The sequence below is a fragment of the Bombus vosnesenskii genome, unplaced genomic scaffold, assembly GCF_011952255.1.
Source record: "Bombus vosnesenskii isolate JDL3184/JDL3185 unplaced genomic scaffold, Bvos_JDL3184-5_v1.1 scf7180000016274, whole genome shotgun sequence".
NCBI lineage: Eukaryota > Metazoa > Arthropoda > Insecta > Hymenoptera > Apidae > Bombus > Bombus vosnesenskii.
In genome coordinates this window covers 1,488,837-1,512,075 of record NW_022884343.1, presented here as the reverse complement: position 1 = coordinate 1,512,075, position 23,239 = coordinate 1,488,837, and the positions used below count along the sequence as shown (strand labels likewise).

General features: G+C 32.5%; 3 protein-coding genes and 2 long non-coding RNA genes across 29 annotated transcripts in view; 3 read left to right on the top strand and 2 right to left on the bottom strand.

The window, feature by feature from the left end:
• Positions 1–493: 493 nt before the first annotated feature.
• LOC117242524 (stomatin-like protein 2, mitochondrial) lies at positions 494–2,457 on the top strand. The gene is made up of 7 exons (XM_033509286.1): positions 494–858; positions 938–1,054; positions 1,141–1,288; positions 1,359–1,607; positions 1,677–1,832; positions 1,910–2,154; positions 2,234–2,457. The coding sequence occupies exons 1-7, from the start codon at positions 784–786 to the stop codon at positions 2,411–2,413; spliced, it is 1,170 nt and encodes a 389-aa protein (XP_033365177.1). The 5' UTR covers positions 494–783; the 3' UTR covers positions 2,414–2,457.
• Positions 2,458–2,507: 50 nt separating this feature from the next.
• Positions 2,508–3,447, bottom strand: LOC117242525 (protein KRTCAP2 homolog). The gene is made up of 3 exons (XM_033509287.1): positions 3,332–3,447; positions 2,879–3,097; positions 2,508–2,803 (listed from the first exon to the last, which is right to left on the bottom strand). The coding sequence occupies exons 1-3, from the start codon at positions 3,333–3,335 to the stop codon at positions 2,631–2,633; spliced, it is 396 nt and encodes a 131-aa protein (XP_033365178.1). The 5' UTR covers positions 3,336–3,447; the 3' UTR covers positions 2,508–2,630.
• A 1,554-nt stretch (positions 3,448–5,001) lies between these two features.
• Positions 5,002–23,239, top strand: part of LOC117242523 (phosphatidylinositol-binding clathrin assembly protein LAP) — a 32,006-nt gene continuing 13,768 nt past the window's right edge. For 12 of the 24 annotated variants that reach the window (XM_033509266.1, XM_033509276.1, XM_033509265.1 and 9 more), the window contains exons 1-8: positions 5,002–5,653; positions 19,548–19,690; positions 20,730–20,805; positions 21,812–21,826; positions 22,511–22,613; positions 22,698–22,906; positions 22,981–23,087; positions 23,171–23,212. In XM_033509266.1, the coding sequence (XP_033365157.1) occupies positions 5,524–5,653; positions 19,548–19,690; positions 20,730–20,805; positions 21,812–21,826; positions 22,511–22,613; positions 22,698–22,906; positions 22,981–23,087; positions 23,171–23,212 (825 nt within the window). In that variant the 5' untranslated portion in view covers positions 5,002–5,523. The remainder of the gene's footprint in view (positions 5,654–19,547; positions 19,691–20,729; positions 20,806–21,811; positions 21,827–22,510; positions 22,614–22,697; positions 22,907–22,980; positions 23,088–23,170; positions 23,213–23,239) is intronic. The other 12 variants (XM_033509283.1, XM_033509281.1, XM_033509279.1 and 9 more) reach the window with 3 other exon arrangements.
• On the bottom strand, positions 13,824–15,044 carry LOC117242527. The gene is made up of 3 exons (XR_004495284.1): positions 14,955–15,044; positions 14,534–14,679; positions 13,824–14,465 (listed from the first exon to the last, which is right to left on the bottom strand). It is a non-coding gene; the product is annotated as an uncharacterized LOC117242527 (long non-coding RNA).
• Positions 15,062–17,559, top strand: LOC117242526. Of its 2 annotated transcripts, XR_004495283.1 has the most exons (4): positions 15,062–15,153; positions 15,218–15,447; positions 15,901–16,225; positions 16,294–17,557. It is a non-coding gene; the product is annotated as an uncharacterized LOC117242526 (long non-coding RNA). The 2 variants fall into 2 exon arrangements; XR_004495282.1 differs by having other exon boundaries at positions 15,218–16,225; positions 16,294–17,559.

Here is a 23,239-nt window from a genome sequence, read left to right as displayed (position 1 = left end):
TATTTTGTTACGATAACTTAATAATCTTGTGGAACATGAAATGAATGATATGTAAATAAATTACATAATAATAACTATTATTGATAAATATTCAAATGAAATGAGAAAATATTTTAGTATTTTAATATTTAATAATTATTACTAAATATAAAAATTTAATCTTTAGATTAAAAGATATTTGCTAGATTGTGCGGTTTTTTAAAGAGTCAAGTATATTCACGATTAATTCATGAATTATTGAATATTCAAGAATAAAAAATTCAAAAATTTGAATAGTTCTAAATTATTGGTAGCGTGAGTAAAACTAGGTGTATGATGTTTTTCAAGGAATAATTAAGATTGAAATATTGCTTACAGGTTGAAGAAATGTATTCTTTAGCTAAGTTTAATTGTATTCGATCAATTTTCAAATTCAATTTTCTGGAAAAAAAAGATTAAATGAAAGAAGAAAAAAGGGTCATATGAAATACGTTACTCTATATTTTTGACTTGTCGATTGTATCATGATTATCGGGACATCTTGTATAGCTCCGCTCAGTTGCGTTGAACATCTCGGCGTTTTATCAAATTTGGGAATGCGAAGAATAAAATATCATGGTTTATGACTGAAAACATCTTTTTTGCGATTACTCGGGTAATGTATGGAAATATCCAAGTGGACGTTTGTTCAACGTTCCTTTTCTGTTAAAATTTCCGTTTACAAAGATATGGTATTACGTAGTTTAAACGCGTGAATCTAACCTGATACAGTATTGGAAAACATCTCTTGTGTCTGTCAGTACAATGTTGTTGCGAACGTACAAGTGGGGATTAAACTGCCAATATAAACAGCTTGCTCGTAATTTTGGAATATTAAAGGTAATCTCATTTCTTAAAACATTATTCCTAAAATCTATCTTTGCAATCTTTTGCAATATAACCAAAATTTTATTTAAAGCATCAACCAGCTCTTGGATTTGAACATCATGTTGCTAAACTGCCGATAATACAACATGTTAGATGTAAATCTAACACTCCAATGAATACCATTATACTATTTGTTCCACAACAAGAGGTTTAGAATCATTATTATTATCTTATTATTATTATCTTTTACCAACTGAGAATTCATTTCAAATTTCTTTTAATAAATCTTTTTAGGCATGGGTTGTTGAAAGAATGGGAAAGTTTCATAGGATTCTAAACCCAGGGTTAAACATTCTTACACCAATAATTGATAGAATTAAATATGTTCAGTGTCTCAAAGAAATAGCTATAGAAATACCTCAACAAAGTGCTGTTACCTCAGGTACATTCAATTGTATGTTTAAATATTACAGATATAAAATGGTATTAATTATATTGTTCTTTTATTGTAGATAATGTAACATTAAATATTGATGGTGTATTATACTTAAGAGTAGTTAATCCATTTCTGGCTTCATATGGTGTTGATGATCCTGAGTTTGCCGTAGTTCAAATAGCTCAAACTACAATGAGATCTGAGCTAGGAAAAATACCTTTGGATAATGTGTTCAGAGAAAGAGAAGGGCTCAATGTTTGTATCGTTGAGAGTATAAATAAAGCAAGTGAAGCTTGGGGAATAGCATGTCTAAGATATGAAATACGTAAGGCTAATTGAAGAAACTTTCTCGTTTGATATAAAAAGTTATTGTCATTTGAATTTCTTGTAACAGGTGACATAAGACTACCTCCAAGAGTACAAGAAGCAATGCAAATGCAAGTGGAAGCAGAACGCAAGAAGAGAGCTGCAGTTTTAGAATCAGAAGGAACTAGAGAAGCAGAAATAAATATAGCAGAAGGAAAACGTTTAGCGCAGATTCTAGCATCCGGTAATCGTAATCGTGTTTTTAGTCAACAATCTATTATGTTTAAAAAATTATAAATAACTTACACAATACCCTAACAGAGGCTATAAAACAAGAAGAAATAAATAAGGCGATTGGTACTGCACAGGCTTTAGTGGCCATTGCGGAAGCACGTGCAAAGAGTTTAAAACTTGTGGCAAATGCTCTCAATATGACAGATGCAAAAAATGCAGCAGCATATAGTATAGCAGAACAATATGTCAAAGCATTCAACAAATTGGCAAAGGTCAACAATACTTTGATCTTGCCCAGTAATGTTTCTGATGTGTCTTCCTTAGTAACACAAGTATGTCACCCAAAAATTTGTCCCTGTGTAATTACTTTGCAGATTGTAAATTGTTGTATATGATTACTTCATCTTCTAGGCAATGACGATTTATAAACAAGTTATGTCTCAGCCTACTTTAGATAATCCTGATGCAAAAGAAAACAAAGATGCTCTCAGTGTTGATGACTCAGACGAATCTTTCGAATATTTCAGTGACAAAGAAGAAGCAGAGAAGCACAGAAGCAGCAAAAGAAAGCAAAATCCTAAAGTATTGTAAAATATTTATACATAACATAAATATATTTTGATTTTTACTATGTATCTTTTGCATTTCTGTCCTTATAGAGATGGGGGAAATAATTAATTATGAGTCAATAATAACAAAACAATTTTATGCAAAGATTCATAAGTTAAAATAGTTACAAGAATAATTAATTTTTTAAAAGTGCAGTAGTGTAATGATTGATAAATTACTCTGAGTTTCTATGATTCTTTTACTTTCTTTTCTTTGTGTGAACTGAGACTGTAGGTACTGGAACAGCATATGTTTCTTGGGAAATTCGATTGATATAGTATAATGCAACCATAGAAAACAGGAAGCACGTTGTAATTGCCACACGATGTACTAGACCTGATGCAATTAAACTGATTATCAATGAAAAGATAACTGTAACGAGAAAATTTGATTATTATCTTGAATTAGTGATATTTGATCTTTTAATATCAACATCAAGTAACATACCTTCAGGAAACAATTTTTGTTGAAAAGATTTGCCAAATATTGTTGCTTCCAAGTTTCCTATTGCAGTTAATACACACAAAAACAATATTGATCCAATATATCCTCCCAATATTGTATAAACCTGTGACGATGCCAGGGAAGCTTTATATATTTGCATTCCCGAAAATACGAGAACTGTTAAAATAGATGACAACACAAACGATACTCCGCTACTAACAGCTGAAAAGTAAAAGAAAACATATTGTTTCCATATTTCATTTACTTAAATCGTTATTTTGAAGAAAATTAATTTACGTTAGAAGAATTGGGATAGGAATGTGACTATAATATTAACTAATCAGAAAGTCTAGTATACTATTTCTCTTAATATTTCTACATATCTTATCAATATATTACGCAAAAAAGATTTCTATAAATGTTTTGAAGTATAGTGCTTTATAAATTTATACGTACGCATTTTTAAACAAAATTTTTGTGGTTAGAACCGGTTCAAATTGATTCGTGGATCTTTCAATTTTCAGCACAGTGCTATGTTGTCACTTTGTCACAATGTGCTAAGACATACCAACATTACTTGCATTAAAGTCCCTCAAATTTAAAATTTAATTAAATTAAGAAGCGTTGAACAAGCTAAGACAGAGGCTAGGACAATAATTAAGAATCTATATTCTCTGTAGCTATAGATTTCTTAATTAATTTACAATTTGTATAATTACAGATTAATAATAGATTTTTAAGGAACGTTATTTCAAATATATAATTTAGGATTATGAAATTGAATGTTCAAAAAATGTGTTTATAAGTCGTGTGAAAAATTCTGGAAAAATTCATTGGGATATTTTCAAATATCTATTTTCCAGATAAATCATCATTTATTTAAAAATTTAGCTGTGGTCGTGAAGAATTATGGTAGTGCAGGATTAAATAGTCTAGTGACATTTTCTCCCTAGAACGTGTCGAAATTTCTCTCGCATATTTAAATGTTTAGTTTGCTAAAATGCATCATCAAATTATACAGATATAAAGATTGTCGAAATATTTAGAACAAAGGATAATATTATTGCAATCTAATCATTGGTATGATATACATTAGATGGTTTACTTGGCAAGAAATATGCGTGCGCAGGGATTGCAGCGTTGTTATCGATTTTGAACTTGTTACGGAGACTCCCTTTTCGATCGATATTTTAATTAACAATTCTTTTACTATTCTTTCTTCATCGTCCTTGTAAAATTCTGCAACTATTTCCAAATAAGAATAACATCTCTCATTTTATGTATAACTGTCATCAAAATAATGTATTATTCAAATTATACAATATTAAAAATAACATAATTGATCGAGAAAATAAATCAACCATAATTTTCTATAAATATCTAAAATATTTAACATTCGAGTTAAAGATCTTTTCATCAAAATTTCGCACCATAGCACTCCCTCATTAAGTGGCCAGAATCCTGCCTTGTAAACTGACTACTACTATCCCTACCACATGTTCGCAGTTTTTTCCATTTCCATTTCATTTCCAATCCCGACAATCAACTTAAACATAAATTTATATCGGATATCTTAAATAAGATATCTGAAATCAGATACTTCTATCTTTTTATCAATTTTATATTGATGTAGAATCTCGTAAGCTATTGTTATAATGAATGTATGCTCTGAATGAATGAAATATTTAAGGTTATGATTAGAATGGATGCGTTAAAATCGATTAAAAATACATAAATTTTTTGACAGAATTGTGTTTTGGTTATGTAACAACATACTTTTTGTAATTCTAATGCTATATTTTGTATTTTTAATACAATCAGATGTAAAATGCTAGGTAGGACGTAAAAAGTAAAGGAAAGCGTTTTTAATAAATACGTAAATGTGATTGTTAATTAATACGAAAAAATAATTGGTTAGCTGTGTCCATATTTCGCACAGGCACGAGCATTATGAAGTTAATGAAAAGCTCAATCTTGTTTCTCAATTCAAACAGATGCTTCAATATCTGATCAAATTCCGTCTCAAGCTGCGGCCAGTTATCAAAGCAGTATTGTATATGTTCACGGAAGTTGATTTGACTAGCGTAGTATGACGTCAGAGGTAGTAGGCCGTGTTCGCGGAGAAGGAGTAGGATTGGCTGTCAGGAGTGATCGGTCCGGCGAAGGAGTAGGAGGTCCGGGTCGCCATTTTGGCAGGTTGTGAGAGCCTTCTGTCGTCGCCGTGAGCCGAGCTGTCGTTCGCCCAGCTGAGCCCTTTACGCGCGCGCGAGAGAGCTCATTCGGCTCGATCGAATTCGCGACACCAAAAAGCAGAGGCCAGGCCGGTTGGTCGCGAAATCGAGGGAAATACTACTTGAATCAACGGGAACCGGCTCCACGCATGTATATTCGCAATCTTTACGTATATCGTTCTACACATAACTCTTCATTCCCTGTTGGTGCTCTCGAGTAGGTTTTACTCTCGTGTCGGTTGAAACGCCAGTTTGTGGTGGTGTGCGTGTGACACTATCGTCGAGGCTGCAGAACTGTTCCTGACTGTGATAGATAGTACGACACGAGAGACAGAGAAGGAGAGTAGTTAGAGAGTCGAAAGGTGCGTGAGCTTTAGAGGAAAAAAAGTTCGAGTGTGACAGAAGTACAGGGACAGTATGGCGGGACAGACGATCAACGACAGGCTATTGGCAGCCAGGCACAGCATCGCCGGTCAGGGTCTCGCTAAGGCTGTCTGCAAAGCTACTACCGAGGAGATGATAGGACCCAAAAAGAAGCATCTCGAATGTAAGTTCTCCGAAGACACAATTATGTGTTTGTAGACTAAGGAATTCTATGTATTTATGGGACATTTGGAAGTTGAAGAATGTACAGAATGTATATCGTAGGCAAAAATATACTGGGGCGTGTAGAAGTTTCCGAACAGATAGATCTTTCACTTGGTATTTCAAAAGCGATATTTTAAAAAACTGTTAAGTAATATTGCATAACTATATAATAGTACTTGTGTATTATAATACCTTCTTTTACCAATTTGCTTAAAATTACTTTTTGAATATAGAATTGAAAATTCATTCTGATCGAAGATCTTTACATGTCACTGTATGAAATAGGCAAAGGGCATCTGTTACGATATTTAGTAAGTAAGACATTTCAGTTTAGGTTTTGTGTTTGAAATTATATTCATAGGAATATGAATTTGCGTAAATATCCACGCTCTAGTTATTTGCATTGAAAGGATGGGATTAATGTTCTAGGTCTTAGGTGAATCGGATTTAGTCGAGGTGATTTTACATAGGATTTTCACGGTGACGAATGGTACATATTCGTTTAGCACGTTTAGTGTCACGATGGTCGTCAATCGCTTACGTTACTAAATTTTTTAGACCGATTAAAATAAGATAAACCTCGTGAATTAATAAATTGTCAATAGTATGAATGATTTAGACAACACTGATAAATTTCATAGTCTAAAAAACTGTCAATGGTGTGAGTGATTTAGATAACGTTAATAAGTTTCATGGACTAAGAAATTTTTAGTGAATTGACAGAGAAAAGTGTACAAATATAATATTTTACAAAAATCAAAAGTTACGGTATAGTATATTCTAGGGCAGAATATGCGTGGATTAAGAACGAATTAACTACTAACTATACTGCTAATTTTTACGAGGAAATATTTTTTAGTTTGAAAATTTATTTCTTATATCTTGTACACGCTATCTGTTTATTAATTTGATTAGAATGTATTTCAATTAGGTCTATAGATTAGATATTTTTTTGGCGTTCCTATTGCAAATAATTGTCTTGGCATGTTCACAAAAATTATTAACATATGCTAAGTTTTTCCGCGTGGTCCTAGTTGGAACGCTGTATTTTTAATAAATCTTGTCAAATTATGGCCCATTTTAAAATATCAATTACCAGAAATAGATAGCTAATACAGGAATAAGGGTCCTGAATAGATGTGGTTTAAGCTGTACATTAGGTTACACCCCTTGAGAGTCGTTCCAAGCTTAATCATGCACCTGCAAGCAAACAAGTCGCTAATATGTTGCTTTACGTATACGTAACCTATTTTAGAAATTCAAACTTTCTGCGATTCATTATCTGCATAAATTTCGAAATCGACTTTTAGCCAAATTTTCAATGCAAATAGTCCGCAATGTTTTGCTCGTTATATCATGACATATAACTAGGCTGTGAATTTTTATGTATTTAAGAAAATGGAATGTTATGAAGAATTTAAATTTATGGGAAATTTGAAAATGCAGAATTCGTAGAACGCGCATAATATGAGGAAATATATAAGATATAATATAGTGTTTTGTACAATATGTACTTGGTAGGTGAAACAATTTTCGACTTTTTCAAATATATTCTCAAAAATATGAATTTGTATAAAAATTCTCAATGTTCGTATGACTTAATCGAGATATAATTACGCTATATATAGATATACAATATATATAATTATTATAATTAGATATAGCTAAATATAACTGTTTTGGATCTTCAACTTAACAGCATTTCAAACAATTCCGTTACATGAAAAAAATGAGAGGATAGGTCCTCGGATAGAACCTTGTTCTGAAAACATTAGTCCTCGCATGGAGGAGTATCAGTGAGACGTACAGTGGCCACAAAAAGTATTGGCACATATCTTTCTTTCCCAAGAAAGCATATTTGTAGCCGTACGAAAATACTATTATAATCTACCATTACTATACGCTATACTACTATAATCTCAATTGATTTTTATACATTTATTAGAAATTTGAAGGTACAAAAATCCACAGAGTGGACATAATTTGTAATAAATTTTTTTTTTAAACATAATTTGTATATAAAATATTTAAAGTATAATACTCTCTATAATATTTAGTAGGTTAAGCAATTTTCTACATAAGTTTCATTCCTTTAATTAATTTGCATATATATGTATTTCTTTATTGTATTGAGAATCAGTGTTTTTTATTTCAATCTTTTCTAAAGTTTGTGCATGTATATTTTGTTTTTGTCTTAATTTAAATGTTGAAGCTATGTCATAATTTATTATATATTCATTAGAATATTTTGTTGTATTATTGTAGGTTAGGTAACGTACATATTCCCCAATTATATTTATAAGAATATGAATTTGCATAAATATCTACAGTCTAGCTACTATATTAAATACGTTAATGTACCAATGTTTCTTGTATAGCCAACGTGTATAGTCAACTATTGTTACATACAAAGCGACTCGTAGACTGGCCGGAAGATGAATCACGTTCCGACGGGAATATCTGCATTTTTTCTCGAGATCAAACGGTTTTTCAAGGTGTATGAACCTAAGCCAATGTCTGGGTGTTGACGTTACCGCATTAGTCACGTCTGATGTACGAGAAATGAAGCGCGCACCTTTCGTGTGTATGTGAGTGTGTTTCTGTCCGTTACACGTTAACGGGTTACTTTCCATTTCGAGGCGTTGCGCGGACGAAAGTGCCTTGATCGACAAGGTTTTAACGAGAGGAAGTCAAGCCATGAATGTGGAGATCCTTTTTCGAAATTTGGGATATTAGTATCCCAATATATTATATAGTGTGTTCCAGTAATCATAGCAAAATCGGCATAATGGTGATTCTACGTGGAAAAATAGGACGAAAATACAGAATAAAATTTGTCAAATACTTTTAAATTTCATTTTCTCCGAAACAACGCGAGCTATAAAAAAATTGTATTTTATGTTTTTTCGATTCATTTTTTTACATAGAAATCATCTCCGTAACAATTGTATTGTAATTATTGGGAACATTGTATATGTACATATCTACTGCTGCAAAGCTCTAATAGGGTTTTTCAGATACTCGTGTTTGAGGTCTAGTGTATTTAATTCCGTTCTATTCAGTTGTACTTTTTGTTCACTTTTTGTTTACTTTTTATAATTATATAAAATACTAATAAATATGTAAACACTTTTTATTTGTCTTCTTCAATTTGGCACTATTGTTATAGCGTAATTAATTGTTATTTTATTTTATAATGATTTTAAAATCAAGCATGAACATTTCTAGGAATTATCTGCATTGTCAAAATTTCATTAAATTGAAATAAATTGTAAACAAAATAGGAATTTCATTTTCATGTATTTAATGTGTTTTATATAACTGAAACTTTGAACTTCTATATCGGGAAAATGACGACTCATTCTAAAAAAGTCCTCTAACGCGTTATAAAAACCTTAATGGGTCATTCGACATATGTACAGACAGTGACAGACAAAATTGATATTCTTAATTGAATTCTAATAACTCTTATACTAAAAATCTTTCGTCATATTGGTAATCATATATTCTATGGAATATATTTTATTTATTTATTGTTCTTAGTAAATGTAAATCAGTTTTATAAAATTACGATTGTACTAAATTTTGGTACCTTTTTACATTTCTTATCTTATGAACTGTACATCACACGTGTATTGCACCTAATGTTAAGAACTTCTAAAGGCAATTTTCATATTTCATGCAGTTTCTATTCGGGGAAGTTAACGCCTACTAAGAGCTAGGAAATTGAGAAATCGATTAGTCGGCTGAAGAAAGAAATGAAAATGCATGAAAATATTAATAGATGTTGAATGTTGGATAATTTCATGCCGCTGAGTTGAGAACTCGGTTTGCGTCATCAGAAATTTTGAATAACTATCACGGTATCGAGTTACGTTCCTTCGCGACCGTTACACCGATAACGATCGTTACTGTTTATTGAAAAAACAAGTAACTTGACTTAGTAGACTTTTTGCTCGTATAGCCACACCGCTCGCGAGTTGCTGGTATCGATTGTATAGTTTGTTGGCAAAGTACTTGCCGACCTATACACGCCCATTGCAATTATGTTAACAGGAATAAGTGCCATCTATAACCGTGAAATGTTTGTATTAACAAAAATTTGCAAAATTTATGGAGAATTCTTTTTAATAATATGGAATTAACGATATAAAAGGCCTTTTTAACAACATAACCTCTATAGTTCAGAAACAATATAGAGTTCATATATCTACATACTAGGTTTAAATTGGTTTTAGTCGATCGTTACATGAAAACCAATATATGTACATATCGTTGCAAAATATTCGAAGGAATTGATCGAGATTTCTAGTTAAGTAATGGTGAAAGTTTTTGAACGCTGGATCCTACTGATAACAGATGTTTCGTGCGAAAGTAGTTTCCGCCGCTTCCTGCGTGAAGTTGTTGTTACGATATTATCGGTTTATGAATGTTGCCATGAAGTCGAAGCTTGTTAGTGACATAACGTTCTTCGAATGTTGCCGGGAATGGGAACTTTATTATGTTTCTATGCCTATCAATCGTATCGATAAATACATTTCTTGCCCTTTTATAACCTCTGTTACATTTACAATGTTATTAAACAATGATACGATAGAATTCAAATTTCGTGCTAAAATCACTTTTTTTTCTTTGTTGATACATAAATCGTTCTAATTTCGACTACCGATTTTAAATTAACAGAATATACAGTTTGCTTACGAAAGTATTTCCCGTACTTAGTATGAAAATCTTGTATATATACATTCAAATAAAAATTGCTGGAAAGGAATTTAGCATTTGGTAGAGGCAGAGATTTTCTGTATTACATTTAAATAATCTTCTAACGTAATAATTATTTTAGAACTAACTTTAACTGAAGAAACTATGTATAACAGTCCTGTTATTGAATTTTAAAATTGATACAATTCTGGAACAACGAAACTAAACAGTTATTAGGAAAGAGTTTTGAATTATGAGAAAATTGGTTCGATTAGATACATATGTATATAACGTGAGGTTTCAGTACCATATGAGAAAAACCTAAGTAAACCTAACTTAATATGTGCATTGTCAGATTCGTTTAAAACTTTACCAATATAATCGTAAGGATCGATCTCATTACAGTATTAATGGAATTTGAAAATGTCTCGTATAACACACATAATATATTCATAAAGGATTTGTATAAGTGTTGGAATATCTTCGTAAGCCAGTGTATGCTGATTGTTTTAGGTTATGAATATGCATTCTAGATTATAAATAATAGTGGAATACGAAAATGGCCTATGGAATATTTTAATATTAAGGATGACGTAGGATGACTAAGGGTGACGTGAATGTTTATAACCTGCGTTATGTCGCGTTCCTTCCATTAATTAGAGTTGGACAGTTACCGATTGTGTAAAAGTTTGGTTATCGACAGGAAAATACGCAATTTTATACGTGAAACGATAGGAAACCGCACCAGTTCCTCGTGATTATCGATTCTACTGTCGCATGGGTTGCATCAAGGTTTGTAGATATATGTGTAGGTGGTGTGACCTGTATCTGTTCCAATTTGAAAGCTCACCCTCGTCGGAGACCGTGACGTAGGGTCTTTGCACTTTTCAATCGTATCGAATTATTTCTAATTGATTCAGCCGAATTAAGAAAAGGAAGAAATATAGAAAGAAGTTCTCGGGATATATATATATATATATATATACGAAACATATATATATTTCATAACCATTGCATCATGTTTCGTTAATATAACGTAATTTGTTGCCTGTTCTTTTCTTATGGTCATTTTGTCTTTATGACATAGAAAATAAGAAACGTTTCAAATACATAATGGTTGTTTGGTTAATTAAGAAATTATGTACGTGTACACATATTTATTTATACGTATAGGTAATGACCACTGAATATGTTGTTGCAATAAATTTGGTACCTAATTTATTGGTTATTAATACACCACAGACTTTTATGCATTTTTGGGAAATCTAATTTTTTAATTCCTAATTTTTATTTTACATACCTAAAGCAAAATACTTATTTTAATGCTTAATAAACGAAACAAATTTCCATTTAGAATCTATTCCTGTAGGCATATTCGTAAAAATGTAAAACTGCATAGACATCCGCAGTCTAGTTATTAAATACGTTTGTGCGATATCATTTATAAACGTATAAAAAGAGGAAAGAACTTGAAAAGCACGAGTCACTCTTATTGAAGAAACCACTTTTGTAGAACAGAAATTACTCAAGAGAATTCGAGACAGCAAAGGAAATCAAATTACACAATATTTTGGAGAATAATTGGCATTTTTGAAATTTAATTTTTCAATTTTCTTGGATCACGATGCACTATGAATGATTTTGTGATACTTTGTCTAATTTTAACGCATTGCAAAGTTAATGGTCGTTTTATTATTTTACGTAGTAGCATTTGTTTCAGCCAACCCCTGGTGAGCGAAAACATTAACATTATATTTCGTTAGTAGTAAGAGCGCGTTTCCGTTTTAACGGAACGGAACTCGCAGTCTTTCTTCCGGTCTGCTAATTTAGATAGCGAAACGAATTCCTGTCGACTAAACCTTCAGCAGGCTCGAATTCGTCCTTTCTCTCGGAAAAATTTCCACGAACAACTACTCTCAACAATAAAACTAGAAATTCACTTTTTTCTTCGTTTCATAACCTATTATTAAACTCTGGGTGATTATGCATTTGTGAAAAATTTAAATGACCAAACACGTACAGTATTAACGCCGTCGCAATAGTAGATTTTTTGTTGTCTTTAATTATAGTCTTAACTTTCGATGATACCAAATTTAGATGTGAATATGCGTGAGAGCTTGATAGTGAGGGGGTGAACAAGCTTGTATATTTACCACTTGTATATTTAAAAAGTATTTCATGAGACAGTATCGAACTTTTGACGATCCAGAAATATCTCGATTACAAACGATAAATTATTACTATGATTGTTGATATTTTACTGGCGAAAGGTTTCCGATAAAAAGAGAGAGCAGAAATGTGTGCATATTTCGTGTCTCTTGATGGCAAATTTCATCGACAGTACGTAGAATGGTGCTATCTTTAGCACGACAACTGATCATCCGTGGCCTCCGAATGGGCATGCAATCAGAACGATCGCGAGGTCATCGGCTGGTAATCGAGTGTACGGCCGATCGATAGACGGAATCTCGAACGAAAGCTACCCAGCATGCATTGCTAGTGGGCATGTGCGAAGTACCGTCTAGTCGACTATCTACATCTTCTCGGTTCTACGATCGATTCGATTCGATTCGATTCTTCCTGGTCCTCGTATGTCGTTTATAACTATTGACTCAGGGGCGGAGGGATTCTGGTGTAGCAACAATAAAAGCAAGTATTCTTTATGAACTTCTTTTTACGCTAATTATTGGTTATATGGGGTTAGATCTTTCTGGGATGTAAATGGATAGTCTTAAAGTACAAATGTACCTTTTTTATTTCAGTTCTTCTTGTAGTTTATCGTATATTATACAAGTTCTGCGGTCGTATTCGACAATCATTATTGACGTGCGGTACAGCGTCTGTCGCAGTCGTCAGAACGCGAAGGAGAAATTTTCTTAAAGTTCGATGGTTTACGCTGGGATTGGAGCTATTATCGAAAGAGAAAAATGAAAAATTGGAAAGTTCTAACGTTCGAAAGAAAAATTTATTTTGATCGGGACAGACAAATTGAGTTAAGAAAATATTATAATGAACAAACAAAGAGAAATTTGATGTTCGTTCCTTGGAGAGATTTGTAATGAAGTGAACGGGCTTTGTTTGAAATTGATTGATCGGTTAGTCTTTCGTACATGCCAGTTTAAAGAGTTATTAAACCAGGTAGTTTAAAAAATTTATACGCAACAAGAAGAATTGAAATAAAGGAAATTAAATTTGTACTGCAAGATTATATTTGCATTTTAGATATTAAATAATTTATAGTTATAATTCAGTCATAATTTATAGTTAGCAATTCAGTAACTTCTTCCAATTTTCGCTACATATTTGATGCTACTCTTTTTTGATAAAATAAGGAAAATGATTTTAAATTTATGTTCTTTTGCTTTATTATTTTTAACTATTTAATGGTCGGAATTTATTAAAAAAAAAATTAGGTCAGGTTAAGTTAGGTCAGATTATGTTGCATTAGATTAGGTTAGATTTGGGCCAACTATTCTTTAAACGTAACGAGGTTATATACTTTCGTTCATTCAAACGCGCGTTTAAATAAATTTACTAAAACTTAACCCAACCTTCTTTGGTAAACGTTAAACATTATGTGAATTAAACTTAAAAACTAGCATAAGTACATCTAAAATACATCTTTATTTAGTTTGACGAAATATGGAAGAAATTTTAAAATTTGACTCTTCCTGAATAAAATAATAAAACGTAGGTTCATTTCTCGAGCTCCCTACCCATTGAAATTTCGTATTTTGAGGATAAGAGAAAGCTTAAAAAAAAAAAAAAAGAGAATTACATAGTGAAAATTAGGGAAAGTCTATATAAACCGCATAATTATCAATCATCGTTCTTTCACAAGTTGCACAATCTAGATCCCTGTCCGTAGCTAACCAAAAAAACATCTTAGATAATAAAATTAAAATCAAAAGTAATACGTATAAGAATAACAAATTTTCTCTTGGCGATGAACATTATTTTGCCGTAGTAAACCAGTAATGCAATTACTGGCATGATTTCTTTTCCTGATTATAGCTAACCTCGCCTTCCCTCAAGAAAAGTCGATTATCAACGGCTCAGCCTGCTTTTTCCTAGGGAGAAAGGGGGATCTTAATTATTACGTCATGATTTATGCAATTTGTTAATAGAAGCTTCTTACGTAATTTCAACGTGATGAATAGATATTTACGGAGATCCCCGTGGTCGCTATCGTGCTCGTCGTTAATCATACCGTCATTCAGAAATTGAGAAACGAGAAATTAAGGTGATTCGCACCATTCGTGGGGCTTCTTGCTTGTCACTAAACTGGGGATTTTTATACGTTTATAGGAAATTTAATTTAAGATTACTTTTATCCTTAAAAACGAATTTTCCGATAAATTGCTGTTCATTCACCCGGGATAAAATCATTCATTATGGTAAAGACAGTTTACGTAATTCTCTTAATTCGACACGTAAACGTGCAGCAATGGAAAGTGCCTATGATAATCTATTCGAAGACACGTCAAGTCGTATAATTTATCTGCAAAGTGTAATTTGCTCGCGGGCATTGTACGACCGACAGTCTCGAAGATACCTACCATCGATATTTCCTGTGTCTCTTCGCACGCTCCTTTTCCTCCTTGGATAATAATCATTGTCCTTCGGACAGTTCCATTTCGAATTCCTGCAATTATACGCTAGATGTCGTGATTGGATTGGACTGCACTACTGTCGCCGTTATCTACGTAATTCCTGGCAGCGTGATTATTAAAATTATGGAAGATCACCCTTTCTAAAGTAACTTTTATCAAAAATATTTCGTATAAATAGAATACAAATTATCGTTCGAATTTTATTGCAGAAACGATCACCGACGTTCCTGGAAACAAGATTGTACTATACTTTCTAATTATAGCAAGACGGCGAAAGGATAAGAGATATATATAAATGGAAACTACTGGAATTTTCTTTCTGATTATATGGGATTTATAAATTTATGAATAAAACTGAAGAAATACGTTGTTACTACTAACGTGGATTTTTATCCTATTATCTGGAATATCTGGAAGCACAGGAATACACAGAAATCGCGTAATATGTACAAATATATCGTGTGCTTGATGCAGGAAGTGGCATTGTCGTATTTTTGCAAAATTAAGTTAAGCCCGGTATTGAGTTTCTAAGCGATTATATTTTATATAAAAAAAAACGACAGTTTCAAATTCTATCTAGGAATCACTATAATGGCATTTGTTGAAAATTTTTCATAAAATAAGCTATCTGCTAAAAATACCAAAGTCAACATAAAAAACATGAATAGCATAAGCTTTAAAATTGTCTGTTTTTGTATTAGAAAAGAAATTTGAAACAGCAGAAACTTTTCTGTCGGATGTTATTTGAACATGAATTTTTTAACGTATGTTTAAGTGTTAATATCTTAACTTCATAAATACTGACGTTGGTACTTCTTGCAACAAGCCACAGATATAGAATATCCATAGTACTCATTATGATATTTAATAAGTAATGGAAATCTCTGTTTAGGTTCCATTTTTTCATTTGTCACCATGAAAATTTGCATAAATATCCGTCAGCATAACGATCATCATAATCGAATCATCATAATCATCATTAGAATACTACCAAAATTTCAAAATGTTTCATACTTCATATGAACCAGCCTACTAATTCATACAGTTGGGGACAAAGCTAAGTTTCTATTCTTCTAATCTTCTATTTTTATTCTCCAACTGTGGACTAGATTATCCAAAATATGTATTTGTATCGTCGTTGGAAATATGAAACGCATCAGGAGCCGACAGAAAGTTTGTACAACGAAATGCGAGAAATAGAATGATGCAAGGTCGAGGTAACCAGATGTTCCTATTTTGCAATATATGAAAGTTTGTTCATTTTGATAATCCTCGCTTGTTGCAGCTATCGTCTTACCAAAACATGTTATCGGTGACGCCCCCCATTCGAGTCTGGACTCTCGGGAGAAACATCTCAGCATGCACACCCCTTCAACTTCCAGATAAATTCCGATAATGATTGCGTTCTTCGCTACATTTAACGACCAATCTCCCGTTCTTCTCAACAACTGTTCGATTCATCAAGTTCCCTCTGTTCCAACGGCTATAAACATGTTGTCCATCAACGATACCCGCCACAATGTGCTTCTCGTTGTTTATTTATAAAGTCAGTTCGAAAACAAGAGGCGGAATGGGTCTCTTTCTATCGATTTTTATTCGAGGCTGTGCATACATGGCAAGCTTTCCTTCCTAGGCAATTGCAAGATACTTGTAGATGCTATTTTGGTAACTTAAAACGTGCTAAGCATATTATATTAAGAAAATTCTTAGCGAAATTTAGGAAAGGTCCATCGAGAATTTGAATTTTTGCCATCTGTAACTTCGTCAGTCTCTCCTACAAAAATTTCTCATCTTTTATCGAAAATTAATTCTTTCAAATAGCTTTTACAAGCTTCTAAAGTATTTCATTTCTTGTTTGTGTTTTCTGAATAAGTTTTATAAAGACTAGAACAAATAACGTTGAAATTGCGCTATGTTCAGTAACTCGAGATAAATAGAAATGGAAGTGAACATTCCATGACTCAAAATTTCCTGGATGTACGAGGTTAAGTGTTCATCTCATTGAAGAAAAGAGACTTATTTTATTAACAAATATTCAGTTTGATTCTCTAAGGATAGTATTCGTATATTTGAATGTTTTATTATTTGATAAAAATCTATAATAGAAATTAACGAACTTTTGGACAACCCTATACTTAAACAGGTGTCTTTGGAAATACTTCTGAACAAATTTAAAAGAATTTTGTCAACCATAGGACTTAATTGAGAAGAATTAGGAAGAATTTCATAACTTCTATTCTGTATTTGCCTTACATGTTGGTTAGCTCAAGTGTATCTTTTTTCCTGGTTTGTAGAGAACAGATAAACAGTCGTGGAACCTGATATCGCAAGTAGGTAGCGGTGCCTCTTCAAAACCTTGGACAACGATAAGTCTTGTTTCCTCTTTCCTTTAATCTTCTCGCGTTTTGCTAAATCCATTCAAATTGAATCTGTAACTATTCCTCTAACATGATTTCTATTTTAGGGAGCCACCTGTTTCCTTTCTAATTCAATTCGAAGATTCCTAACCTATATTTTGACTACTTTCTGGGGGAGGGTATAAGTGAGAAGAATTATATTATATTTCTGCAAATTCGTATTTTTATAAAAACAAGTAAGGGTGGTGTACTTACTAAATATTATAAATACATAAGAATTCGTAGTTTATAGTAAATATTGTATCAGGTTGTCCCAAAGGTTTCTTTCGTTTTCTAAGAAAATAATAAATGCACAACATTCTTTGTTTATATTATTTTATTAAATTTTATTATTCCAATAGAACAAAATGGATCATAATATTCTATAATATTACTACTAGAAGAAGAATATTCTTTAAAATATTTTATAATATTTTAATATTCTACATAAAACATTTTAAAGTGCAATGTAAGATCAGATGTCAGAATTTGGATATACTATTAGAATCTTAGGTAAAAGGCAGGGAAGAAATAAAATTGATTTGCACTGTTAGAATCATAAGGAAAAGACTGCAGTGTAGAGAATATTAGCGCATTTATCGTGTCGAAGATCTCACTTATACTCCTTAGCCTGCCTACCAGATTGTTACATGTACAATACATATAGACGAATGGCGTCGGTTGCACTTGTTACACCACTGGCAGAATGCAAACAGTAAACACTAAACTGCGTGGTTTGTGCCTTTTATAAATAGCAAAGAGCACTACTCAATGGAGACGGCTTGCGGTCTGTATTCGAGAGTACATTATTAGAAAAGAAGAAGCGTGACAAGGTCGGGCACTTGCCGAGACATGCTTTCCGTTTTGGCAACGGCTACGATGGACTTTTATTCGTTAAAAACAAACAAAGAATTTCACGCGAAAGATCACGTCCAGCACTTCTGCGCTCTCAGATTACATAAAATCTAATCTAAACAATGATAAAAGTTGTGTAAGACGTTCGAAGACCTTTTACAACGCCGGAGAAAACAGAAAGTAATCGAAGCGGAAGATTTCGATGAGGGAAGGAAGGAACGCACGTGGTGTGCTCGATATTCTTAGAAGTCGGTTGCAAAACCGCTTGGCGATCTATAGCCCTTTGTCGGCCACTATACCTTCTTTCTTATACCTTCTAATTGTTATTGTGCCATTGGAAACCATCATAAAATGCGTTCTTGCCGATACGTAGTGTTTTAATTTTAGATCCCTTTGCTTCCATACCAAGTGGTGGAACGGCATCTTCTAAGAAAGATATTTCAGTTCAAATAAACGGATCGTTCCATTCCGTGTTTAGAGAATGAATGGGACGGGGAGACGCGGTTGGAAGCCATGAATCATTCGCGGAAAACTAGTTCTATGCTCTGTTCCGTGTTTCTTTACACAGATCCTATATATATATATATGGGCAATGTAAAATAGAATAAGTGTCTCTTTCTTTTGAAGGTCAGTTTCTCACACCACGAGATTTTTCATCTGCTATGGTAGAAAACAACGGTTCGATCAATAACGTAACCTGTCGGGATGAGAAAGAAACGATAGTACTCTGTCGAGATGGTAGATAGCCCTTGATGGTTTCACTGGAAACGGCTTGGAAGAGATAATGACTAATCTTGGTCTTCTTTTAATTGCTACTAGTCCCGAGAACAATGAGAAAGCTTATGGGTGGTCGTCCTCTCAGGGGAGAAGTAAAAGAAAATCCTTGGTTTACTATTTATGAAGATTCTTTGTCACGTCATCTTTTCTATCTTACGCAACTTTACTATGGTGTGCATATACTGTGTCTACTTCTAACATGAAGAAGAAATAATCCTCATTGAACTAAACTAAAAACGGAAAAGAAAAAAGGCAGTCAATTTTCTTATCTGTATAAGTTCAATTTTCTCAAAAATGAAGCGTTGTACGAAAAAATATTTTTGCCTTATTTTTTCACGTAGAATATACTGTATAATAAATTACTGTAATACATTATTGTAAATATATATTATTATAATTAATACTAATGTATTTTGAATAAGTATTAAAAGTAGAGAAAGTAATCTTACTAGAAAAGAAGAAAGAAATTCGTGACTATAAATAATTGGAGACTCGTTATTGTCTGTTTCAGACTTGGTGCGGTGCACGAACGAACCCAACGTGTCGATACCTCAACTGGCGAATCTGTTGATAGAACGGTCGCAGAACACGAACTGGACGGTCGTTTTTAAAGCTCTGATCACGGTGCACCATATGCTTTGTTACGGCAATGAGGTAAAGGTCCCGTATCTGCAATGCAGAACAGGATTCAGGAGTACCCATGAGTGGCTCTCTCGATAAAGTGACTTCTCAAAAGCAATCAGACGAACTTTCTTTCCCTTTGCCTCTTGATAAATGCCAATTTAGGAACGATATGGTAGCGAATATCTGATTACTTAATTGTAAAACACGAGATACAATTGTACTTCCATATCCTTTTTAATTGGCTCTCCATTATGATGATTTTCTGTTACTTGAATATTATGCTTTATCTTATTCTTAAAGTTCACTGAATTTATGATAACATTTTATACTCTGATAAATTGAATAAATGTTTAAAGTCACTTAGCTTTTAACGTCCCAATAACCCATTAAATGTATTTATGTATTTAATATACTTAACATAAACATAATATTGTTTGCAATTTTTAAGGCTAAATTGGAAAGAACTGTTGGCATGGAATTTTTAATTGACAACATGAAATAGAATGTTTGGAGTATTATTTACATTTGTCGAGAGGTTGTCTAACTCATTTTGGTTCAGTAATGAGTTGAAGAGGGGAAGTGTCGTCGCCCTTGTCAGTCGCCTGTGCGTGAATGTGCACGGGGTCGAATAGCATGAGTCCGTGACCAGAGTCTAACATTTACGGTTTGCACATGCAATTCAATAGAACAGCAACTGTAACATAGTCATTTCCTTGGACAGAGCCACAACGGCGACAATAATGCTAGTAATGCGAGCAACGATCTGTTTTAAAATATTGCGTACATTGTTCGCCATAATTCGTCATGGAACTTTAATAGGATATACTTAATCAATTTTTTAATTATTTCTATTATTTTAATAATTTTCTTAGAAATTATTAGATATAAGGAATTATAAAAATTGCGTGTCTCTTTTGAAATAAAATTAGTTGGTTACTTTAACTTATGTATATTGTTAAGAGATGAACAAAGTGTACATAACAAAAAAAAAAAATATATATATATATGTATATATCAGGTGATCCTAAAAAAAAAAAAACTTACAAGTGCAATGACCTTTCTGTTGCAGAGGTTTACACAGTATCTGGCGTCCAGTAACAGCACGTTTCAACTCAGTAATTTTCTCGATAAAAGCGGCGTTCAAGGTGACCACAATGTTTAAAAGAATCTTCTTGCATTAACTTCTGCCGAGTGGTTCAATTAGATGGTCGATTCCGGTCATCTCCCTATCAATGTTCATTGCTCCTTATTCTTTTTATCTTGACAGTGATTTTAAATAAATTGTAGTATTTTATTTAAAACGGTCAAATCTCTTGAAAAAAGACGTTGCAGTATAAAGTATGAATATTAATAAAGTAATGAATAAGAATTAAATGGAAGTTTGCAAAAGCTGTGAAATAGAATTTTTGAATTATGTTAATACAAAAATGATGAGATGTAAAAAATTATGCGAGAATTATTCGAATTCCAGATATTTTAGAGAAATTTTTAATTGAATTGGATTTTAGCTATATACATTAACCGAATGATAATCGCTAAAACAGCTATTAACGAGTGAATTTAATTAATTGATAATTGTATGGTTTACTTCAAAATTGCAGGGGATTAATTTGATAAATTAAAATCGCGTTAGACAGTGATTTAATTGAACCATTATCCAGGTAGCATGAAATTATTTTTGTTGTTGCTTTCGTCTTATACAATCTGTATACTGTATAATCTATTAACAACTTTACCAAGAAGTAAAAAGGATACATCCGAATGCAGCATGCACGCGAGCACATTCGCACATAAAAATAGTCTCATAAACTTTAGCGATTCAACACCTTAATTGCAATATTTTATTTTAAAACATAATAAAAGATTTTTTCACTCCTTCAAAAGGATTAAAAATGTGAAAGCTAATTTGCAGCTAAAGTATTAACATAATTAATATCAAGATATTGTCAAAATCGAATAACTAGTTATATGTATACATATAGTTAAGGTATAACTGTTTCTAACAATACCATCGCCTTTATTCTGGAATCAACAATTTAATAATAAGTTCTTCCTGGCTAACTTCCTACCATTATGCAGCTATGTATGCGTATCTGGCATTCATCTATGATTTACTAACCTGGAACTAATTTTCTCTCTATTTGGGCACAGCAGGAGCTCGTATTGGTGAGTTAAAATATCTTTCGATTTCCTTTCTCTGTGAATGTTCTTTCTGTATTACTATCCCTAACGATAACTTAATATTCTGTTTAACACTTCACAAACAAATTGGATAATAAAGGAATTCTGACCAAATTTGAGTCCTAAATAAAATTAACAATTAGACTAATTCCTAGTTACCATTTATTGATGATGTTAAACTGTACAACAGGAAATTGAAAAATTGTATCTTCCGTATTCCAGACCATTATTTAAAATTTATGACGCCAGTTGTGTGATTAAGTATCATGCAATAAATTCCCTGAGGAAATCAACATTCTACTTGTGATTTCTAGCACTAATTAAATTGACATCATCGCACATTTCTGCTGAAATATGCGTTCACGTTTCATGTAGGAGGTGAAGATGAATGTGTTTATAATTTGCGTGTCGCACACATTTTTCACATTACAGACTGAAAGCGTGTCAAGATCGATAATTCTAACAAAGTCTATGCCCGCTTTCATTTGCATGTACTCAAATTTTTGCACTTGCACAATTTCAATTTTCAGTTCATCTTACCTCCTTTGGGAAAAGACTGGATGTTTATTTGTTTTATTAACTATATCCTGAAATTTCTTTGGATTCTTGTATAACAATATGCACAAAGGATAAATTTATCTTCTAAACTGGTCTTTTTTCTGTCATTAGGCTATGACATGTCACCATTTATTAGGAGATACGCGAAGTACCTCAATGAGAAGGCTCTTTCTTACAGGACTGTAGCGTTTGACTTTTGCAAGGTGAAAAGAGGGTAAGCGATCAACTTTGATTAATAAAAATGAAAGAAAGCTACTTGTACTTGTAGCAAATGATTTATTTTAAAATTGTGTTTTAGGAAGGACGACCGTACTTTGCGCACAATGAACGCTGAAAAACTGTTAAAAACCTTGCCAGTTTTACAGTCACAGTTGGATGCTCTATTGGAGTTCGATTGCACCGCTAATGATCTCACCAACGGTGTCATAAACATGGCTTTCATGCTCCTTTTCCGGGATCTAATTAGATTGTTTGCCTGTTACAATGATGGCATTATTAACTTACTAGGTAGTATACTTACAATTTAATGTTTTCTATGTCATCTTTTGAGAGAAATACTTAATTGTTGGTCCTAATTTTAGAAAAGTATTTTGATATGAATAAAAAGCAATGTCGCGAAGCTCTGGACTTGTACAAAAAGTTCCTCATACGAATGGATCGGGTGGGTGAATTTTTAAAGGTTGCCGAGGTAAGTTGAATTAGCTTTTACGTATGAATCGCATAATTACGCTCCAAAAATTTGTTGAGATTAATTTTTGTGCTTCTCCTTAGAACGTTGGCATTGATAAAGGAGACATACCTGATCTAACAAAGGTAAGAAATATATCTCAATTGGACTTA